This window comes from Rousettus aegyptiacus, unplaced genomic scaffold (assembly GCF_014176215.1).
Source record: "Rousettus aegyptiacus isolate mRouAeg1 unplaced genomic scaffold, mRouAeg1.p scaffold_m13_p_10, whole genome shotgun sequence".
NCBI lineage: Eukaryota > Metazoa > Chordata > Mammalia > Chiroptera > Pteropodidae > Rousettus > Rousettus aegyptiacus.
Window position 1 is genome coordinate 56,376,666 of NW_023416285.1, and position 22,772 is coordinate 56,399,437.

The 22,772-nt window shown below is 30.2% G+C and overlaps 1 protein-coding gene across 7 annotated transcripts in view; it reads left to right on the forward strand.

The window, feature by feature from the left end:
* Positions 1-22,473, forward strand: part of EPHA5 (EPH receptor A5) — a 315,603-nt gene extending 293,130 nt beyond the window's left edge. For 4 of the 7 annotated variants that reach the window (XM_016156428.2, XM_016156431.2, XM_016156432.2 and 1 more), the window contains 3 exons: positions 6,073-6,266; positions 9,157-9,312; positions 16,457-22,473. In XM_016156428.2, coding sequence (XP_016011914.2) covers positions 6,073-6,266; positions 9,157-9,312; positions 16,457-16,562 — 456 coding nt within the window. In that variant the 3' untranslated portion in view covers positions 16,563-22,473. Of the gene's footprint in view, positions 1-6,072; positions 6,267-9,156; positions 10,583-16,456 lie in introns of those variants that run through there. The other 3 variants (XM_016156427.2, XM_016156430.2, XM_016156433.2) reach the window with 3 other exon arrangements.
* The last annotated feature ends 299 nt before the right edge of the window (positions 22,474-22,772 follow it).

The window sequence follows — 22,772 nt, forward strand, 5'->3', positions numbered from 1 at the left end:
CATTAGACCTACTGGAAATAATCAACATTTACAGAGCCTTTCATCCCAAAACAGCTGCTTATCCATTCTTCTCTAGTGCACATGGAACATTCTCAAGGATTGACCACATACTAGGATACAAAGCTAGCCTCAACAAATATAAGAATTGAAATCATACCAACCATATCATCTGTTCATAATGCTTTGAAGCTGGAGATCAACTGTAAAAATAAAGCAGGAAGAACCACAAACACATGGAGATTAAATAACATGCTACTGAAGAATGACTAGGTCGAGATACATAGAGAGAAAAAATAGATACATAGAAGCAAATGATAATGATAGCAAAACACAGCAAAACTTTGAGACACGGCAAAACAGTAATAAAAGTTCATATCATTATAGAAGGACTATCTCAAAAAACAAGCCCAAATAAACGATCTAACACTTCATCTTTAAAAAACTAGAAAAGAAAGAACAAATGAAGCCTAAAATCAGCCAAAGGAAAGAAATAATCAAAACTAGAGCAAAATTAAATAAAATTAAGAACAAAAAAAGATAGAAAAAAATAAATGCAGCAAAGAGCTGTTTCTTTGAGGAGCTTTATAAATTGACAAACCCCTGTCTAGACTTACCAAACTAAAAAGAGAAAGGACAAAAATAAACAAAATCAGAGATAAAAGAGGAAAAATTATGACAGACACCCCAGAAATAGAAAAGATCATACAAGTATACTGTGAAAAAGTATGTAACACTAAATTTAATAATCTAGAAAAAATAGGCAAGTTCTTAGAAATATATAACCTTCCTGAATGAATCAAAACTAGAAAATCTAAATAGAATGATCAACACTATGCAAGTTGAGATAATCATCAAAAAGCTACTAATAAGTAAAAGTCCAGGACCGGATGGCTTCAACAGTAAATTCTACCAAACATTCAAAGAAGATTTAATACCTATTCTTCTCAAACTCTTCCAAAAACTCGAAGAGAAGGCAATACTTCTTAACTCATTTTAAGAGACCAATATTACCTGGATACCAGAACCTGGTCAAGATAACAAAAAGAAAACGAAAACTACAGATCAATATTTCTCATGCACACAGATGCAGAAAAACCTAAATAAGATACTAGTGAACTGAATACAGCAACATATTAAAAAGATTATACACCACAATCAAGTGGGCTTCATCGCAGAGGCACAGGGATGGTTTAACATACACAGATTGATTAATGTGATACACCTCATGAACAAATTAAAAACAAGAATCATATGATCATATCAATAGATGCTGAAAAAGCCTTCAACAAGATACAGCATCCATTTATGATCGAAACACTTAACAAAATAGGTATAGAAGAAAAGTACTTTAACGTAATAAAGGCTATACATGACAAACCTTCAGCCAACATTATACTTAATTATGAAAAACTAAAAACCTTCCCTCTAATATCGGGAACAAGAGAAATCTGTCCACTATCACCACTGTTATTCATTGTAACATTGGAGGTCCTAAAGAGTGCAATCAGGCAAGAGAAAGATATAAAAGGCATCCAAAAAGGAAATGATGAAGTCAAACTGTCACTATTTGCAGATGACATGATTCTCTATATAGAAACCCCTGAAGACTCCACTACAACAGTGAGCAAATACAATAGTTTCTGGATTCAAAATCAACTTTCAAAAATCCATTGAGTTCCTATACTCTAATAATGAAGTGTTAAAAAAGAAGAGGAGAAAATAATTCCTTTTGCAATTGCAACAAAAAGAATCAAATATCTAGGAATAAATCTAACAAAACATGCGAAGGACCTATATAATGGAAACTATAAGATCCTATTAAAAGAAATTGAAGAAGACACAAAGAAATGGAAAGATATTCCATGTTCTTGTATTGGAAGAATCAACATAGTTAAAATGACCATATTACCTAAAGCATTATACAGATTTAATGCAATCCCCATCAAAATTCTATCAGCATTTTTTAAAGAAATAGAACAAAAAATCATCAGATTTGTATGAAAGCACAAAAGACCACGAATTGCCAAAGCCATCGTGAGAAAAAAGAACGAGGCTAGAGGCATCACTCTGCCCGACTTCGAATTATACTACAAAGCAACAATAATCAAAATGGCATGATATTGGCAGCAAAGCAGACACATGGACCAGTGGAACAGAATCAATAGTCCAGAATGAAAGCCATGTTTATATGGACAAAAGATTTTTGACAAAGGAGCCAAAACATACAGTGGAGAAAGGAAAGCCTCTTCAATAAATGGTACTGGGAAAACTGGAAAGCCACCTGCAAAAGAATGAAACTATTGTCTATCACCACACACCAAAGTTAACTTAAAATGGATTAAGGACCTGAATATAAGACCTGAAATAATAAATCACATAGAAGAAAACATTGGTACTAAACTCATGGACCTCAGACTTAAAGAGGATTTTTTTTTTTTAATTTGACCTCAAAAGGAAGGGAAGTAAATGCAAAAAATAAATAAATTGGACTACATAAAACTAAAAAGTCTTTGCACAGCAAAAGAAAGAGTCAATAAGGCAAAGAAGCAACCATTTGAATGGGGGAATATATTTTCAGCAACATCTCCAATAAGAGCCTAATATCCAAAATATATAAAGAACTTATACAACTCAATAACAGCAAAAAACAAAAAACAAAAAAAAAAACACAAACGATCCAATTAAAAAATGGGCAGAAGACCTGAACGGATACTTCTCCCAAGGAGACATACAAATGGCCAACAAACATATGAAAGGATGCTAAATATCACTAGTCAATATCACTCAATATTATTAATGAAATGCAAATCGAAACCACAATGAGATATAATCTCACACCTGTTAGAATAGCTATAATCAACAGGACAAGGAATAACAAATGTTGGAGAGGATACAGAGAAAAAGTCCCACACTGCTGGTGGGACTGCAAATTGGTACAGCCACTATGAAAAACAGTATGGAATTTCCTTAAAAAACTAAGAATTAATCTACCATGTGATCCAGTAATCCCTCAACTGGGTATTTACCCTAAAGACTTGAAAACATATATCTGAAAAAATATATGCACACCGATGTTCATAGCAGCACTATTCACAGTAGCCAAGACATGGAAGCAACTGAAATGTTTTAAAATCGATGATTGGGTAAAGAAGATGTGGTACATATATAACTGGAATATTATTCAGGCATAAGAGGAGGAGATGAATTACTGCCATTTATGACAGCATAAATGGACCTTAAGATAATCATGCTAAACAAAATAAACCAGGCAGAAAAAGTTGAAACCCACATGATGTCACTTACATGTGGAATATAAATCTAAAAGCAACAAACAAACATGACAAACAAACAGAGACTCATGAACATGGACAGTAGACTAGTGGTTAACAGAGGAAAGGGGGGTGGGGGAGGTAGATAGGGGTAAAAGGGGTCAAATACGTGATGACAAAGAAATCTAATTATGGGTGGTGAACATACGAAGCAATATATATATAATTTACTGTTAAATTTGAAAGTTATTGGATTTCAGTAATCGATGGTCACCACAATGAATTTTAAAAAAATAAATTCTAAACATGAATTTAGAATTAAATCTAAATATCTAATTATCTGGGTTAAGTTCTAAGTTAACTTAGAGACAGTGTATTGTATTTCTATATGTAAATTTACATGAAAATAAAGCTGATTAAATAATATATTATGGAAATAACTTCTCAGATCAAATAATATTAATTTTCTTTAAAACTAAAGAATTGGTTTAATATATTCATTTCATAATCACATATAAAGAGGTGCTAAAGAAAAACATAAACCTAATTGGTACCAGTTTTGGGGAAAAGAGAATAATGAAACAAATTAAGTATTAAGTAAATAAGAATCACTATATTCACTGCATAGTGAAATATTTTGTGATATATATTATATTAAGATGTTTTATTTTGGTACATATATATTATTAAAGAGAATAACCATTATCCAAAAGGGAGTCTTATAAGAAAGTTAATTTGCATTAATATATCAGTGCAAATGGTATATTAATTTTATTCTGTTACTACTTATTTATTTAATAATATTTTCACCAAATTTGTTTAAAATTTTTAATTTTTAATAAATTTTTGATATTCATTTCTCATTTATCTGTTGTCTTATTTTATTTCTCAGTATACATGAGCTGTTAATACATTAGATATGTTAATCATATTTAAAAGTTTTTGCAATATTTTCTACTGTGGTTTGCCTTTTAGTTTTTTATATTATTAACTAACATAGTGGGTGACTCTCAGGTCAGACAGTCCCTCACTTACAATGGTTCGACTTATAATTTTTTGACTTTATGGTGATACAAAAACAGTACACATAATAAATTACATGAAATATTCAACACTTTATTATATAATAGGCTTTGTGTTAGATGATTTTGTTCCACTTGTAGGCTGCTATTCGTCCTCTAAGCAGATTTAAGGTAGGCTAGGTTAAGCTATGATGTTTGGGAAGATAGGTGTATTAAATGCATTGTTGACTTACGATATTTTTAATTTACAGTAGATTGGGATGTAACCCCATCATAAGCTGAGGAGCCTCTATATTATTTTGCTTATAGTTCTTCAAAATTTATTTAACCATTTATTTTTAGAGTCCTTGAGTATTTTTTATTTCTCTGCTTGAACTTAACTATTAGCGTGTCTCAGGAACCTTGATTTTATGTCTTTCCTAAGGAGATACAGCCTACACTTGACTTCAGGCTGTGACCTTCAGGCTGTGCTTATGATTCTTACATTTATATCATCAGCCCAGATATCTCCTGTGCCCTAGCCAGATTTCTGCAGTTTGCCATATGAGTGTTTCCCACTCACCTCAAATTAAACAAGCCCGAATTATAACTCAATATTCTCTACCCCCATTTATGTGCTTGTTTAAAATTAACAGTAATAACTATCCAGTGTGATCGGCCTGAACTTCTTTTATTGCAAATACTTTCTCTCCTTTTCTCTAAACTCCTTTGTTATAAATGCAACTTAAGTCTGTTATTTCATCCTCTTTCCATTTGCCACTGTTCTTGTTCAGATGCCATTTTTTTTTTTTTTTTAATCATTGAGAGACTGGTTTATTTCCAGTCATTCAAAATTATCTTTGTAAATTTCCTATTTTAATCATTATATATTTTTTCATTTGTCAGATCAAATTGAAAGGCTTTGTGAACAAATTTACATAAGTGTAATTGTTAAGGAAATATTCATAATAGGATTTTGAGAAACATGCTCATTATAACTAGTTTTTGAATTCACTTAAACATTTGATTTTTAACAATTGAATAAAAAATGTATCATTATAGTCAGTAACATAAACAGATCTTTTCTGGAGTTAGACATTTTGATGGCAGCAGCAACAGTACAAATGTTTTTGATAAAACAATCTCACAATTAAAGTGATATTCATACATGTGGTTAAATTTAAAATCAATGATGTCCGTAATGCTTCTGATACTAGACAATTATTGCAAATTCCTGACAGAAATCAGTAGATGATCAATAATAAGCAGCCAGATCTAAACATTATTAAATGATACATGAAATAGTTATGCTAATTTAGCCTTTGATTTATTCATCATTTACCATCCAAAAGTCTCTTTTGAAGTAAAATTGCAGTTCTATTACTTTAAAACACGTAGTCCTGTACATAATTTTTTCATTAAAAAACATTAAATTTTCAGAGACATCACTAGAAGATTTATCAGTATTTGATTCCAGAATGTAAAGATGAATAAAACATGAACTGTTTATTTTTAATTTTAAAAATCACCCTTCATCAAGATCTTAGGTAAAAATGATTACCATTATTTTGTTTATAATATGTGAAGAAAGCATGTCTTTTTATTGTGATAATATATTTATTTCTCTGTGTTTTTTTAGTTCCAGCATATGGAAGCAATCAGAGATTTTAAAGATTGTGATGCTGGTTGTTATTGCAAGAGTAAGAATAAGGAAGGATGAACGTTGGATAGTGGAGAATTTCTCAAGCTATCCTATACTAAATTTGTGGTGTTGGATCTTGTTCTGTTTGGCTTTACAACAGGTGATTAAAGCAGTAGAGGAAGGCTACCGTCTGCCAAGCCCCATGGACTGTCCTGCTGCTCTCTACCAATTAATGCTGGATTGCTGGCAGAAAGATCGAAATAGCAGGCCCAAGTTTGATGAAATTGTCAACATGTTGGACAAACTGATACGTAACCCAAGTAGCTTGAAGACGCTGGTTAATGCATCGAGCAGGTATAAGGCCAGACCTGAGAAATTTTTTCTGAATTTAGCTAACTCATATTGATGACAGAAATATTGTCAATTAAATTATTTTTGTATCCACGTTAACCTATGAATCTATATGATACTAATTTGTTTACTATAGGTTTTGCATAATGTTACTCTTACAATAAATGAAATATTAATGATTAAATTATACTTAAAAGCACCTATACTTAATCTAATAGTATAACATGCCAGTTTCAGAAAAATTTTAACTGTAGCTAGGTTCAGGTAGCATAAAAAAATATTCAAATGCATGTATTTTCATGTGTTTTGGATTCCACATCAGGGTGGATGGGGAAAAATAAGATATAAGACCATAAGAAAAAGCTAATTAAGCACTGATATATTTTAAACTAGAGATATCTAACAATATTATTTTTTATTTCTTTAGAACATATCTTAATGTCTGTCATATTTTGAGTATTGACAACCCCTTTAGGGGCCTTTTACCCTTACCCGTTTGCACACAGATATTTGGTTAATTACGTACTGTGCAGTTTGAATAAAACTTAAAATTGATAAATAGTAATTTTGTAGAAAAAATTTATGTGAGCAAATAAGCTTTTTAAAATATTTTTATGATTGCATTTAAATAATGTTGCATATTTGTAAAGCATACTTTATCTTTAACCTGAAAAACTACAGAATTATCCTCTCAAAAAATAAGTCATTTGATTCTCTACTAGAAAATTTACCAGATTGTTATTTTCACTATATTTGAGGCAATTGTTTATTTTTACAAGAAAAAAAAAATGTCATGCCACTAACTGAATTGGCAGACCAATATCATGAACTAAGGGAAAAACAATTTGTTGATAAGATTACATAAGTTTTATAAATCTGATATAACATTTTTTTACTAAATAAAAAAGCCATTTTTAAGTACCAATGAGGAATTAATCTTCAAACTCTGTTGAGGCATCATTAACTTTCTGTGGCAGCTACTGGAGAATGCTCTTCTTAGTGATTAGTCCTTATGCTGTTCCTGAAATATTTGCTTTTAAATTGTTTATCGTAATGTAAAATATTAAGCATTTTTTTATCTACTCATTATAATTATGTTAAGTTGTCACAAATGGACATAAAGAAAAGAAATAATAAAAAGATATTTATGTTCTGAATTCTGTTAATTTATATTATCGTTATAGCTTGAAGATAGTTTAAAACTCTCCAAAGAATTTTCATATTGCCTTGCATGCAATATATAGAATCAGCTTGCTAGGTTTTTTTTAAACAGAGTTGGCTCACTACTATACCACTCATTACCCGTCTTTGTTCAGTCATCTACAAATCCTGATTCTAGAATGTGTTAATTTCTTATTCATTGTCTCTTTCTCTCTGCTCTTACCAATGTCACAAAACTCAGTGATTTCAGTAATTATGTAGATGATGTTCAAATATCTCTTAACAACTTCAACTTAACTCCTTTAGTATTTTTTTTTCTCTAAAAACAGACTACCTTAGAGTCTTCTTCTCATAATTGTATTCTAGACTTTTCTATTACCAAAAATAACAACTCTTCCATGATCACAACTTCAAGATTTTACTCTCTGTTTGCTCTTATATTTCATCTTCCATAAATCTTTGACCCTGCTGTTTAATGGCTACCAGTCACTACAAGACATTCATTTATTCATCCAACAGATACGTCATGCTGTGGGTTAGGTGCTGAGTATACAGCACTGAGCAACACATGTTGGAGTCAATATCAAACAAAATAAAAACATTAAAGAACAGTTTTGGTTTTGAAGTGGAAAATGAGAGTATCACTTAGGAGAATAACTAGGAAACTAGAGTAGTGCAGTTAAGACATGACGACATCTTGAACTAAGGTGATATCAAATGAGATAGAGAAAAGTGGTCAGAGGTGCGATCTATTAGAGGTAGAATGGATAGTAATAGTACACACAATGGTAAATCGTGAGGAGATCAAGAATAAGGAAGAAGTGGACACTTGTATCAAATAATATAATGGGGGTACTTCAGGAGGAATTGGATGTAAAGAAGATGAGGAGTGTGATTTTGGAAATGTTAGAGTGATAGTATTAGAGATATATGGAAGCATAGAGATATATGGAAGCATACGTAGATATATGAATGTATGACAGACCAAGGCTAGGGATAAAAATTAGTGAAAAATAGATGCTATGTGAAACATAAAGTAGGTAAGATAATCTAAAGTGGAGTTACAGCCTGAGCAGAGATGATATAGGGCCAAGTCCTTGTTCTCTCCAGATTTTAAAGTCAGGAAAAGAAGTAAAAACAGCCAAAGTAGGTTAAGGAGATACCAGGAACTTTCAATGACATCGTAGCCAAGACAGAGAGAATAGTGATTTAAACAAAAAAGCTGAAACTAGTTAGGATTTCAAGAGGAAGATGGCAGTGAAAATTGTTGAATGTTTCCGAAAGGTCAGTTGTCTTACAGATTAGAAAATGTTTACAGATTTTGACAAAATAAAGTTCATTGCTCACCTAAAGCAGAGCAATTTTTATAGAATTGGTTTGGAAGAAACTACACGGGAGTTGGCCGACGCATAAATGGGATGTGAGAACATGCAGCGAACACGAGTAAAAAGACAGGCATTTTTCCTGTAGCTCTTCCTATATCTTAAGCCATGATAAGTCCTCATTAATTACTGATAGAAAAAAAAATCTGAATAGACTGATTTTGTGTTCTGTATTTCAAAACATTTCTATGTTAGCATTGGTATATTTTCCCCTATAAAAATACTTATAGACCCAAAATATGTAGATCTGTGTACTGATACATCCATTGACTATGAGCTAACATTACAATGTATTTTATTATAAAAGAGTTAAAATGTTACATTTAATATTTATGTTTTATGTGTTTTAGAGTATCTAATTTATTGGCAGAACATGGCTCACTGGGATCTGGGGCCTACAGATCAGTAGGTGAATGGCTAGAAGCAATCAAAATGGGCCGGTATACAGAGATTTTCATGGAAAATGGATACAGTTCAATGGACGCTGTCGCTCAGGTGACCTTGGAGTGAGTAATTTTTCTGATAATTTTTACATAATTGCTGGGGCAACAAAACTTATTTAGAAACCAATCTGGATGAGGTCAAGGGAAATCAGTTAACCTCTGTCCATATGTGGCAACTTTCAAAGAAGTCTTCTTTTTTAGCCTGTATTGTTAATAACTGCATGGTTAATGCAACTTGTGGCCAGTATCTTTGCTTCTTTGCTTCAAATAGCATTTATATATTTGAATAATTGGAATAAAAGCTCTTTGGCAAAATACTGGCATTTTATGTTGTGGAAAAGATGTTTTCTTGACAAAGTTTTTATACTGGTACCTATGTTATATGAATGTAAATATAAAACGAACTGTAAGCACAATTGGTGTGACTAGTCTTACATAACACAAAACACATTCTTAAATTTTGGCTATAATAAATACCCAGGAAACAGCAGCTTAAACAAAACTTCGCAGGCAGGAATCTCATTTAATCTCTAAGTGGTGCACCTCAGATCCTTGCAATCCAAGGATATATTAGATCCTGTCTCTGATTTGTTATTTGGTACAATCTCAGTGGAACCAATTGTGCCCTTTTCTGTTTGCACGTCTATGATAAAATTTAACAAATCTTATTAAATAAAAATCACTAGAGTTAAATATTAAATTCTTTAAGGTTGTAAGTTGTTTGTATTTTATTATATACTCTGTATGTAATTATTTTAGCCTAATATTTGTTATTTGTGAAAAATTAATTGTTGTTATGGTGATTCCATCTAGAATACATTAACATGAATGTTTTAACCTGTGAATATAAAGATAACTTACTTCAAATTACCTACAAATTCAAAGGTTAAAATGTTGTAAAGATCGGAACAAGGTAGAACATTCTGAAGCAGTAAGCCACCATTCTTATTCCATTATTTCACATAATATAAGCATTGAGTAGTTTTTTCTCACCATTTGTATTGTTCTGGTATTTTTTGATTTATTGAATTCACTGCTCATCCACACAAAAGGTAACAGGGTACCATCATTTATCACCAGTTAATGTCACATTCTCAATATTTCTATTCCTTCATACCTATGACTAAGAGGACCTAAAATCATTACTCAACTCGCTTTTATAATTTACTGAATCTCATTCTCCCATCACCACCAAATCATATTTATTTGAAGACACATTTGTTTAGCCCATTATTTCTTTTGTCACTCAAAAAACTCATTTGTGCTATATTTAAAATAGTCAACAGAAAATTTTAATGATAATTTAAAACTATTTTTACATGATTGCTATTTAATTCAATAAAATGGTCATTTTAATTTATTAAAGTCATTTGTCATTTTATATTAAAATGATACTGTAGGTATTTCTTCTACCCAATGTCAGATTACTTGTAAATATATAATAAAATTATTTGCATTAAACAATGTCTCTTTTTTTATTAAAATAGCACATATACATATATATTTAAATTTACTACTTTTTTGCTTCTACTTTTACAGAATAGTTACAACCACACAAATAATGATTTTTGCATTAACTATGTGTTTTACTTTATCTTATCAGGGCCCCAAAAGACTATAAATATGTTAATATTTTAGCATTCTGGTTTCACATTTTCATATTTCTTTTAATTCTTTTCTCTTTACTTTTCTATCTGTCCCTGTATCTCCAAACTCTCATTATTTTGTACATTTCTTTCAAGCCCTAATTAGCTTCTTCTATCTTCTTATAATGGTTCTCCACCTCATTTATTTTCTTTAGCAATCTTTGATCAGGTTTTTCTCTACTTGACTCAATTTCTTCATTCTCTCTCTGTTACTTTAGTAGCTTCTTGCCTGTTGTTATAGTGCCTTTTTTCAGATATTTTGTCTTTTAAATCATTTACTCTGACCAGAAGAGTAAGGGGAAATTAAGAGATGTATTGACATCTTCCTGTTCAGAGTATATTGATCTCCATGTGTCAATTGCTTCAGATTCCTGGGGCCCATAGAAACATGTTCCTTACTAGGGCCAGCCAATGTTAACTCCAGTGAAGTTGATTTCTTGGAAAGTCCAGCACCTCTAAACATGTGTCTTCTTGTTTATTGTGGTTTTGACCATGTTCTACCTATTTCGTAGGAATATATTTATCAAAACATTATGTTAACTCACAGAACGGTAAATAATCAGTTACTTGTTTGGTCAGAAATATAAAGTATAAGAAATTTATCTGTGCATTTTGTTGACCTTCACCCTACCATAATAAGTCATCTTAAGGACATATGGCAGAAGAACTAGGATATCAACTAAAACAAAAACAAATTCTTAAAATACTTTGATAATGATTTTTTTACATGTGGTCTTTACCCATATCTAAATATTAATTTTATGCAGGCTGTATAACATTATAATGAAATAATTAAATATTCTCACCAGTGTTACTGCCAAGGCATAACAGAAACTTAGAACTGGGAAAATACATTCACACCTGTAATAAATGGTTAGAAAAAAATGCTAAAATTATTAATATGAAGCAAAAGATCCTACTGCCATATACTTAAATTAGAAAAACATGTTTTAATTTTCTCCATAAAATTAATTCTTACAGTGGGATTAGGAAAGGAAGAATAAAGAATTACAACTTTTCAGAAACACATAGGTAAAGACAATTCCTTCATAAAGGTTTAATTTTATTTGTTTATGATTTATTTTTGCCAGCACATACATATATGGCTTAATGTGTCAAGGAAATGAAAAACTTGGAGATTTTAGAGTAAAAAATGTTCAAAAAAAAGAGGCTTTCAACCTTGGACATTTCTATTTGCTGTTCTCTGTGTCTAAACTTTGCTATTCTATACAAAGTACTCATATTAGAATCATTGTTGTGGCAGTAATGACACAAACTATATTATAATGTGTGAATGCAATGAGTTATTGTTGACCAGGGGAAGTGTGAGCTTGAGTTGAGTTGCAAATTAAATCCAAAGACGTGAGTTTAGGACAGTATTGTAGTTGCTTTTAGGACAGTATTGTAGTTGCAAATTAAATCCAAAGATTTAAGTTTAGGACAGTACTATAGCTGCTTTTTTAAAACCTCTTGTCAGATCTGTATTGTCAACTTTTGATTATTCAGAAAATGAGCACAATCTAATGAATTTGAATATTATACAAATTTTGTATAAGCTGAAGAGGGTCCTGTTAGAATCAGGACTCTATTAAAATGGAGTCGTAAACTATTAAAATGAAAGTTTCCCAAATACAAAGCTAAAATGTGTGCACACTAATTCAAATAGATTTCTTATCAATACAGTCATTATACATAATTTATTATGTAGTTAAAGTACACATAGGAGTACTTACTATCCTCTTTGTTCTACATAATTAAGCTAAAACTTTTAGTCTCTCACTCACAATGTATCAGCCATTGAAAATCATGACCAGGCCATGGTTAATCTTCTCTTGTTAAATATAAATATATTTATCTGTACAGTAAATACATAAATGATTAACAAGTTTCTTTTAAATGAACCCAAAATTTTCAAATGTGCAACTGTGTGACTAAACAATGATTAAAAAAATAAATAAACACTGATTTTTAGTGAATATTCATTAATCTCTCTTCTCCCTACTCCTATTTAGCCAAGTGGGACTAAGTGTCAGTGAAATGGCTAAAATGTATGTAAAGCAGAAGGGAGAAGATTGAGCAAGGAAATAACTCATCCACAAATGGATAAACTAAATCCTGAATAATCAAGAGTTGCTCCAAGGTCAATTAGACACATCTTATTATTCTTTATTTTTTATTCTACCATCTTAGTACCATAATATTAGAGTTTTCTATTGTTTAATATTATGGAATAACATTTGAAAAAAATGCTGGATGGTAATCGCAGCAATGACAGTTCATTATATTTACAGCTTTTTTTAAAACTAATGCTTTGTTGATAAAACCAAACATTTTTTATGTGACAATATTATCTTCATCGTGTTTAAATTTATAAGCTTATGCTGAAATATAGTTTTTATCATTAGAATTGGCTTTATGTATTATTTAAGATTACATGTGGTCATGATATAATAAGTATAATACACATAAAACTGCCTAACTATAAAATTTCCTATATAAAAAAATGAAATGAAGAAAATAGTATATATTGCATTATTTCCAAATTTTTTTTAAAAAATTGTTATAAATAGAGCAGTAATTTCCTCATTAAATGTAAAATGTTTTAATTTTTATTAATTTTTTCTCACATTATTACTGCTAAATTGATTATTTAATGTATACTTTAAGGGAACTGTTAGAAATTACAAATGTGTGAGACAAACTACCTAAAAGAAAATATTTTAATGCATTTACCAATATTAAAATAGTTGTTTAAGTTTTATTAGGAACATTTTTCTAATACCATTTTAATTCTCATTTGTGATATCATTACGAAGCACTGAACCAGAGTGTTTTAGTGATCAAGTTGTTTTCAGAAGTTATATTTACATACAGTTTAACAATAAGTTAAGAGAGTGGAAATAAAAATAAGTTGAACCAGTAATTTGATATCAGACAAAACTACCAAGATTGGGAATATGGAATGCATACACACACACACACACACACACACACACACACACACACACACTTCAAATCTTCAAATTAAGGTTTTGGTACTGTATGTACAAAGCGTATGCTGTCTAAGTGAGAAAATTTATTAATTATTTTTCTTTTAGGTCTTTCAGAATAAACCATAATGATTATTTTAAAAAGATCTTTTCTAATAATTGAATTACCCATACGAATTGTGCAAGTTATGTACATTATATATTACATTAGTAATATATAATAGGTTTGTCTGAATCACATATGGTTTTATAAAGCATATGATAAAACATATGTTTTAAAACTCCTTAAATTATTAATTATTTAAATTTTCTAGTAGAGATTGTTTTAGGTTAGGGAATGTTAGTCCCATTTTTCTTGCTAGTGAGCACCCATTAATTCCTACATTTATACAATTCTTCATAATTCATAAGTTACAGATGGAAATAGGAGAATATTAATTAGCTCATAACTAAAATATTCATGAATAATAGATGAAGTTACCAGAGCCTTGGTCAAAGAAGTTTGTGTGCAGTTTCCTTCATTATCTTCTTTCTTTTAGAATTTTGGATAGTCAATGTTATTTCTACAGAGTTCTCATTTTACAGATGAATAAACAATTGCAATAATATGAAATACTTTGCTTAGAATCTTATCTCAGAGTAATGAGAAATTAAAGAGTATAGACTTCAGGGCCAGATTCTTCTGTTTAGTACTAACTCTGCTATCCACTGGCTGTGTTATCTAGCCAACTAATTTAAATTCTCTAAGACTATTTCCCCATCCATAACAGGAGATTAACAAAAATCTATATCATAAGGTTTTAGATTTTTACAACATATAGAAATAGAGCATCTTAATTGTTACTTATTATTTTTTGTATTTGTGGAATGGTTCTCAACCAGAGGAGATTCTGCCACTCACTGGACATTTGGCAATGTCTGGAGACATTTTGTCTTGTCTCGAAAAATGGCCAGAGGTGGTACGGCACTTCTGGTATTTAGTGAGTGGAGGCCAGGGATGCTGCTAGATATTCTACAATGCATAAGAAAGCCCCTACAATGAAGTACTATTCATCCTATCATGTAAATAGGGGCAAGGTTGAGAAACTCTGATTTAGTTGAAAAGAGATGAATTTAACTTAAGCCTTTTTTCCTTTGTTAGTGTAACGATTTTATATTCTATTTCATAACTAGCAATAATAATTTTTTTCAAAGTGAATTTTTATTAGCTTTTAAGTTATGCTGCTGATTGTCTTCCATACCTACAATTATTATTATTTTTATAATGTACTCTGGTTTCTTGAGGCTATGATAATTTCTAAGTTTAATGTTTAATATTCACATTCTAAGAAAGGAATAGTTTTCACCATAAATATCAATTACTTCTTTTTTAGCTAATTGCCATTTGCTAAATCTCTTATAAGAAATTTTTAAGAAATAAAGAGAAAAAGAAACTTGCAAATATATAAGCAATTATTTGCAATACTAATACATAGAGAGCCTAAGTACCATTTATTTAAATTCTATTCTCTGATAATAGATGTCTTTAAGTTTTCAAAACTATTCAATTTTAGATATAATGATTGTAATGTCTTTGTGTCCAATTCTATAAAATTCTAAGACAATTTGAAATTAATACATTTACTGAATGCAAAAATATTTTACTTTCAGCATACTGTGTGTTTAATAAAGTAATTAAAGAAATCTGATATGGTGGCTTTGTCATTTAAAATGTTGAATTGTTTATGGTAATTTTTCCCCCTATAATTAATGTTAGCATTTGCTAAACATATCCGAATCATTATACTTGCCAAATACTTTAAGGGTATAGAATTCCTGAATATCCTTTAAAATAATATTTTAAAACCATGGGCACTGACCATGAACTCCATAATATACTGTTAGTTTTGAAATCTAAACATTTGTAATTTTCTTTTGAATAATAAGCTGTTTAAAAGAAATGGTATTAAAGTATCTTGGTTGAAAAGACTTTCTGATACCATGTAAAAAAAGAATTCCAGAATGCCCTAAATATCAACAGAGCCTAGATTTTACTTGGAAAAGAAAGAAAGCTTTGGTACTTTGGGTTCCAAGTAAAAACTAAAATATTAGGAAGGCTTATAAGAACAACGTAGTAGTGATTATTCTCTAAAGATACATATTATATTAAATGTGGTGACTGAATCATTTGAAGAGTTTAGTCTTCAATTGTTTTTAGCCAAAAAAAAAAATATATATGCATGTTTATATTGTAGGTCCACATTTCAAAATATTCAATAAAACTGTACCCTTTAATTTACATATTTCTTGATAACCATGTGCAAATTTGTTTTTTCACCATTTTGTGCCACCCACATAATGATATCCAAAAAGGGGCAAATATATATTAAATTACTTTCATTATAAATAATTCCTTGATTTTCAAAGTATAATTTTGAAGACTGCATTTGAAAATTGGACCCTGTTTGTCTAAATTGAGACCATATTCCAATTAGTTTCTACAAATTGTTCGCCTCTTTGCCAGCATAAAATATTGAGGTGTGCTACAAATTGAATCAATACATACATCCAATGTGTGCTTTCTTCGTGCAGGGATTTGAGACGGCTTGGAGTGACTCTTGTCGGTCACCAGAAGAAGATCATGAACAGCCTTCAAGAAATGAAGGTGCAGCTGGTAAATGGGATGGTGCCATTGTAACTTCATTTTAATATCACTTTATCAAGTGAATAATTCTGCACTTTGTAAACAAGCCCTGAGATTTATTTTAACAAAACAAAAGGGAAAAAGGGAAAACTCAATGATTTCTAAACTTTACGAAAGCATTTTTTCAGCCACAGAATTTGTAATCAGTGTTTTACTAAAATCTCCTTATCTTTCTCTCAGTGTCTTCATTTTTTATGAAGCAAATATAACCTACATGGAATAACAACACAAGGTTAAACATTATGTTACAGCAACAAAATCATTCCCACTACTTCTACAAAATTTTATACATGGAATATATAGCTATATACGGCACATTTATAGAATGAATTAAAGCAGCCCCTTTCAAAACTTCCAAGAATCTACTTGAAAGGAAAACTTTTATAGCCATTTGTGGGCTAACAAAAGCTGCAATTTGTTGAAGTTTACTTTGTCTTAATTGTCTACATAAGTTTATTGAAGAGCAATATGGTTAGATAATTTCTTAATAGATATCTTCTTTTGTAATTCTGAAATGCTGTTACACAGCGATAAGTTATAGAAACTAGTGTATAAACGTGTTGCTTGATCAAGGACAAGTACAATACAGGGTGTATATTTATTTTTCTGTGTTATAAAATTTACTTTCAGTTGCTCTTCTAGAAACTATTAGGTAATAAATGTGTATATACTGTATAATTTGCTGTATACCCAGGAATCAATTTAAGTTGGAGTTTTGTGTGTACATGCTTGCACACGTATGCATTATCATTCTGCTTGCATTTTTAATGGTGTTTTAATTTTAGCATCATATAGGAACAAGTGTTCCAGAGTATAATACGAATAGGAGAAATAGGGAAGCAGTAAAACAAAATTTAACACAAGCTTGTGTCTTTTTTCCTCTCACATGTCCAAAAGCTACTAAATCTCTTTATTCACTAACAGGAAATGTCTATAAGATTAAATCCCCTTTGGCTTTTTAAAAACACTTTGTGATATCTGTGACAATGCAGTTCTTCTAGTCATTAAGTTTGTACCCTGGTAAGAAATTTCACCTTTCTGAGTCCCAGAAAATATCTTGTCAAGAAAAGATGACACCGAAGGGCATATTTTCAGCAGGATGTAGAAGGATTGAACTGTGCAGACTTCTGTTAATATTGTTAAATCCAGGCACACAGCACTAAGCATTACCCCTAAGTGTTAATCCTTTGTAACCATTTATTTGCGTCTGAGCTCTAGAAATTTTGATACTAACACAGCAATGGAATGATAACAAATGTATATATTCCTTTCAGAATTCTCTCTATTTCGAGACTAGACGAGTTTTATTTGTTGATGACTGTCTATTCATTTGGAAATTTCATCTTGTATTCAGTTATATCAAACTGAATTTATCCTGATGAACCAATCTGAAGTATTATTTAATTGGCTTTATTAAGGAATATAAGATATTCTATATACCACACTTGGTGAAAATTGACATTTATGGTACTAATTATACAGTTTATTAGAATTTGAACATCACTGAACTCTCTGTAAAATAACCAAATTTTTTTATACTATTACCTTTTATAGAAATCATGGGAATGGCATGATTAGTCAAGGAGCATGACATTTAAACAAAAGAGAGCCTACTTGTGATCATCATACAGTTTATTGGAGTAGCCTGGATTAGTGAAATCCATAGGAAACATACCTGCATTATATTAATGATATCTTCTTTCTCTTTCCCAAGCACCTGTTTTTAGTTGAATGCTAGCACATAAGAGAATAAACTTTGATAAATAACTTCTTTCTACCATTCCCACTCTTTACTTAAGCAGTGAAGTAGCTTGTTGCTAAAGAACATGGATGAAAAATAAAAAGGAAAAGAAAATTAAAAGTTCTAAATGATTTTTCAAAAGATGAGTTCCATCTAATTAGGGCTGTAGCTCCTTATTAGGTCTATAATGTACTTTGGTTCTACACAAACTATGCTTCAAGTATATTCTAGTTTAGTGAGATTCCCAAAAAAAGGAAAGAAAAGGACTTAACAAGTAAGCTGGCATCACCATTATTAAAGATGTATTTGTTCATTTTAATAAACATAAAATTAACTAATTCCTTTTGTACAAAATTGATTGTGTGGCATTTTATTGAACCAAATCTAAGTGATAAAGTAAAAACTGAGAAACTTCAAAATAAGGATAGATATCTACTTAAAAGAGAAACTACCATAAATTTTAGAACTTTTACACACACAAAAAGAGAGTTTCTAAATTGTTTTCCAGCTTTATATGTTCAAAAATGATTGGAAGGTCAGGATAGAATATACCTAAAGTGATTAGAATTTGAAGTAACAATGTAGATTTCCTCTTTTTCACAACAGAACGTTACTCATTATTTTGGATCTAAGTTATTTTTTTTCCTTTGCAATCTTGGTGTTCATCTTGGAAAGTAAATTGAGATGAATGTTAGATGGACATATAGCTTTCATTCATATCTAACTTTGGTTGAAAATTTCTAAGGAATGTCAATTTAATTTTAGAAGGAGTAAAGAGACTTTCAAATAAGATGTACTCTCCCACAATAAAGGATAGAATTTCTTTCTAAATATTTGTTCACCACTGGATATATCACCAATTGGGAAGTGCCAATCTCATCTATAAATGTGAGACTTGAAACAAGGAGAAAAGAGCAGCTTTTGTGAAATGCAGTGGGCCAGTAACCCAGGGCATCGTTGACAAATCTTTATTGTGTGATTTCTTATCCTCTTGGTTCATTTTTTCCCTCCCAGACAACCAAAAGTAAAACATAGACAATAATTTTAGCATAAAGATAGATTTGTCAAATTATACATAATGTTACTGTAACTATCAGTAGCAATATTTTTAGGGTATGAGTCTCAATATTGAACTTTGAAAAATAGGTATAAACAGGGACTAATTTTCAACTTACTGATATCTATTGAATTCACTCGATCACTACTTTTATCAATTATAATTTGTTTTCTAATCTTGCCATTTGCTCACATGTAAAAAAAAGGTCATAAAATCAGTTGTTCTTCTTGGCCATTAAAATGTATTAATTGTATGTAAAACTGTTAAGAATCTGATTTTTCTCACTTAAAAAATTAATGTGCATGATCTTTAATTTCTTGTATTTTAATCACCAAGTCAGTATTCTAAAGTAGTAGGATTACTGTAAAAATTATATTCCAATATTCTACCTAAACTTAAATGTGACCAGCATTATTAGTTTCAGAGTTGCCAAAAGTTAAGAACATCCTTAACTCAAGTTGTAAAAGAGTTTAACCAGTGTGCAATGGTGAAGAAATAGTTTCATATCTCAAGTTTAAAATGAAAAAGTAATATCAGTTGAACGCTTATGTGTTTGCATGTCTGCTACTTAATCTCTATATGTAAGTTATAACATTGTTTAAACACTGTTCTTTTTCCCATTTAAAGTGGGTTTTCAGAAGCACAAGCAGAGATATTTACCTGTGGAAGACATTTTTGGCTGTAATTGTGTGTTGGATCGCAAATTCTATTTGAGTCAGATATTAGAAATTTACTAGATGTATGATGTTGCATAGTAGAATAAGATCCTTTTCCTCAGTTTGTTCTTTCTAAAAAATAAGAAAAAAGAAAGCTAAGTATGATAGTAACTGTCTTTGCTCATGTCTTGCCAGATGTTTAACCTCAAAGTAAATAGAAAGTAGGTACAATAAGAAGATGATGATAATGAATAAACAATCAAAACACTAGTTTTATTTTAAATTAATGACTGGAATAAGTCATTTTTTCAACTCTGTAGCACAGCTGGTTACATTGAATATTTTTCTCTATTATGCTGTTAATTATATAGTAATGTATCAAAGAAGAAATAGATAAAAACTTTCTTTTCATTTTTTGTTAATCTTTGAAAAAGTCTTTTGACACATAAATGATTAAATGTTCTTGTTCAGAATGACCACGTAATTATTGCTTAGAAGAATATACCAATTCTCTTTAAAAAATGAGTATTTGTAATAATCAGAATCAAATGTCATTTGTTTCTTCTAATTGTAAGTGAAAAAAATGGAAGGTCACAAAATATGTTGTTTATTAAGGCTGAGCTATATTAATGATAGAAGTTTCAGTGGTCAATATTTTTGTGAACCTTTAGACTGTTACAATTTTACAATTATTTAAAAGTATGTAAATTTCATTTATAATAGTCTGAGAATAAAACTTAGACTCACTCATTTGTTAATATGTTTATTAAAATCTCTTAGTTTCAGGCCATTCAGAAGCAGCTGTATAGTGTATCCTATTTTGTGCAAGGCATCAGGATATCTCAAGTCTCTGCCTCAGCGTTAATTTAAGGAAGGATTAGCATTTCTGTATTTTTTCTCATCTGAAGCTCTATGTGCATTTGTTTTGTGTACATGTTTTTGTAGTGTAAGATATAAAATTTTATATTTTTTCAGAAAATAAAAAATTCTTTGAATACAGTTAAATTCGATTGTCATGCTTGGCCCTTCCTGAGACATTAAGCTTACAGCCTGTGTACAATGATTTCAGTTAGTTCTAAATTAAAAGATTGGAATTTCCTGTGTTAAAAATTTAAAAAGCAATTAATATCTATTTTTCTCAAAAATACATTTAGGAATCTTTCTATTTGAATATTCTTTACAACTAGAATTTGACACTGAGACTGTAGGACATGAGAGTAATTATGTGAAACCTAATTAGAAGTTGATTTTTAACACTAATGCAACATTACATGAAAAAAAAAAAAAAAAAAAACTGCTTGTATCATCTGCAAAAAGAGTACTTCTACTGACCAGCATTAGCTGATCATCTTCTCATCACCAAGCATTTGCTCATAGCACAGAGTAGAGGAGTTACATTTTTTACAGAAGGGGTGTCATTGTGTACAAAAGCCTCCAGTTCTATCTATATTGTATTATATTGGTCTCTTTTTGTAAAAAACATAGTGAACAATCTGCTATGTTCAAAGAAATGAATCCTATTTGTATTTTATTACATTTACACTCATAAAAAGTGACATCACACACCTATAAAAATGATCCATAACTTGCCTTTGCATAAAATCACTATTACGAGGGACATCATTTGATGTTTTTAGTAAATACTGTTGTACAAAAATTCTTGAGTTCTTTGTCATCAAGTGGACTATTCTTGCTTTTGCTTTGCTATGGAGGTAAAGAGTCCATAATAAAATGTGTTCTCCCCTAATCCTATAGGCACCCTTGGTAAGATAGGAGGATAGGGTGATGGTCAACAAGTAAGTATTTATTAAGCATGCACTATTCAGTATTAGAATTTTATACTCTGACCTTTGAGATACATTTTATTGTTTCCATTTCACTGATTAGGAAACTGTGATTCAAAGTTGTTAAGAATTGTCCAAGTCCCAACTGCTCTTCAAAGGCAGATTAAACATACATTTATATGATACAAAACCCAGAAACTTTCTACTACACTACTGATTCCACAATGTTGACCATACTATCTAGATAATGGAGTCATTTAGGCTAACCTTCTAATTTAATTAATTCAGAAACTGCAGGTAAGCGAGAAAAAAGTGATTCACACATTTTCACAAAGCAAAATGTAAACCTTGGATGGGAACCAGTACCTAACTAATTACATTTTGAACATTTTTGGCATTTACAATAAGCCAACTATTGGGAGACAAAAACAGTTTTTCTTAGTTGTGATTCTTCCATTGAATAGCAGCACAATCTAATTTAGCCTGTCTTTCTAGTGTGATAATTTTCTCAACTACAAGCTCATGAAATTGCAATAAATATTTTTGACATTTCCAGCTATGATATCTGAAATTTAGTCATGGAACTTTGATATCTACAGGTGATTCACTACCAAATTGTTACCAAATGTAAAATATATTGATTTATATGAAAATCCATAATAGCCACTTAAGTCAGTAGATTTTTAGACATAATAATAAATGTAATTTTACTTGAATTTAGCAAGCTAAAATAATAAATTTGAATAAAGATGACAAATGCTGGAATAGAGATAATTTTTTTCACAATAAAAGTTATTATTATCATCCTAGTTTTTAAAAATGATTATGGAAAATATTAATATATTGAGTTATTAATTTTAATTTGAAAGTTTTTAGCGATCTTAAGTTTCCAGAAAGTAATATTTTCATTCATTTTTCAACAGTCCTGTTGTGAAAACATTTATTCTGTTTTTTGTTTTTTGTTTT